Below are 1949 nucleotides of genomic sequence, written 5' to 3' on the forward strand. Positions count from 1 at the left end.
AACGCCCGTGGCTTCCCCTGCTTGGTCTTACCCAAGATGGTGGCTCCAGGAACAGCTGAGCATCTTGAATTAGAAATCAATGGAGTTTTTGCTTCTGCTACAAATTCCCCTAGCTGTAAGCCTTCCAACCTTCTAAATATTCCTTTATATGTGGTTAGGAGTTCTGGGACCATCCCCTGAGGCTGCTTGGTCCAGTATTCTGTGTTCTTGCTGACGGAGCTCCTCATTGCACTTATACCCAATCCACCATCTTGTTTGTTCTTCATCTAAAGACTAATTTAAAAACTTAGAACAGGGTTTCTTAGCCTCAGCACAACTGACATACTGGGCCAGGTAAGTCTTTGTCATGAGGTGGTGTCCTGTGCATCATAGACAATGTGACCCAATCTCTGGCTTCTAACCACTAGAGGTCAGTAGTACCACAATTGTGACAACCAAGTTTCTCCAGACACTGTTAAGTGTCCCATGGTGGGCAAAATTGCCCCAGTTGAGAAACACTAGTTTAGAATGACATATAATCTATAACCCATACCTAAAGCTTCCTAAAAACTGAAAAACTTGTATTTTTTGCCTGGATATATGCATTTAGTTATATGTACACACATACATTCATTTGTTTTTCTTCAATCCTGTTTTCTGTGAGAACTTGAGTTATTTATTTTAAATGCTGATATTTTCTAGGAATAAAATATCTACAGTTGCTAAGGGTTTCTCCACTATTCTAAATAGACAGTGGCATTATAGATTATTTTCTAAAATACTATTTTAAAATCACATGTGTTTTCAGAATATCCTGTATTTACTGATAAATAAATGATGAGCTACTTTGCTTAACACAATGAATGCCATATCTTGCTACAAATGATTACTGATATGTTTTACATTAAACCCAGTAAGTTCCGCATTAAGATAAATAAAACTCCACAGATTTTCATTAACTTTAGCTAATCTTTCTCATGGTAGGTTTTCTAAAGAAATCAGTTCTGGCCTGGTGGAAGTAATATCGCCTCCTGAAAGCTATTATCCTGACTTGACAAACTTAAAGGAGACATTTGGAGACTCAAAAGAAAGAGTAAGGTGAGTCATATACTGTTTTAAATCCTTTACACTTGTGAGTATAAACCCATAGCCATTGAATCGATTCTGACTCATCGAGACTGAATATAGGACAGAGGAGAACTGCTCCTTAGGGTTTCTATGACTTTAAGTCATTATGGGATCAGTTTCATGTGTCTGCTTTGGAGCGGCTGGTGGGTTACAACCTTCAACTTGCAGTAAGTAAGCCCAATGCTTACCCCACAGTGCTACCAGAGCGCCTTCCTTGTGAGTATCACTTGATACATTTATCAAGTATGATACTCTCCCTCCCCTCTCCTTGCCAGTAGTCGGGCACCATCTAGTGCTTCTGGTCTCAAAGTCAAGGAAACTTATGTTCACTTTTTCCATTAATCCATTGGATTGTTTCCAAGTGTCTTCAATTCTTACCCCTCCCCTTTCCTCTGCACAGGGAGAGACCAGTAGTTGTACCTTAGATCTTAGGTGTCTGATCATGAGCTTTTAAGACCCCAATAGCTACTCACCAAAATAGGATGTAGAACATTATGTCTGTGGATTTTGTTAGGCCAACTGATCATGATGTCCCCCGTGACTATAAATGTATTTCTTGTTCACTGACAACTTAAAAAATTTAGGGTTGAATTTGATACAAAATCCTAGGTAGACTCATTACATTAAGAACATTTCTTGAGGTATGTTCTGAAGATGTACACTTAGTATAATTTAAAGCTTTAACCTTACTTTGTTTTTCTAAACTGGTTTTATAAAATCATTGCTCTTGTTCAACATTACCCAATTGTGTTTTCATACGCTACTAGGAATTTATGGAAAGGACTTAATACTGTAAATTCTGACAACCACATGGTTTACTATGCCGGGAATGACAAATTGAA

General features: G+C 38.0%; 1 protein-coding gene across 1 annotated transcript in view; it reads left to right on the plus strand.

Annotated features, from left to right (window-relative positions):
- Positions 1-1949, plus strand: part of MGAT4A (mannosyl (alpha-1,3-)-glycoprotein beta-1,4-N-acetylglucosaminyltransferase, isozyme A) — a 125920-nt gene that overhangs the window by 91255 nt on the left and 32716 nt on the right. Inside the window, 1 exon segment of the mRNA XM_006870752.1 lies at positions 964-1077. Within this exon segment, the coding sequence (XP_006870814.1) occupies positions 964-1077 (114 nt within the window).

This window comes from Chrysochloris asiatica, unplaced genomic scaffold (genome assembly GCF_000296735.1).
Source record: "Chrysochloris asiatica unplaced genomic scaffold, ChrAsi1.0 scaffold00150, whole genome shotgun sequence".
Taxonomy (NCBI): Eukaryota; Metazoa; Chordata; class Mammalia; order Afrosoricida; family Chrysochloridae; genus Chrysochloris; species Chrysochloris asiatica.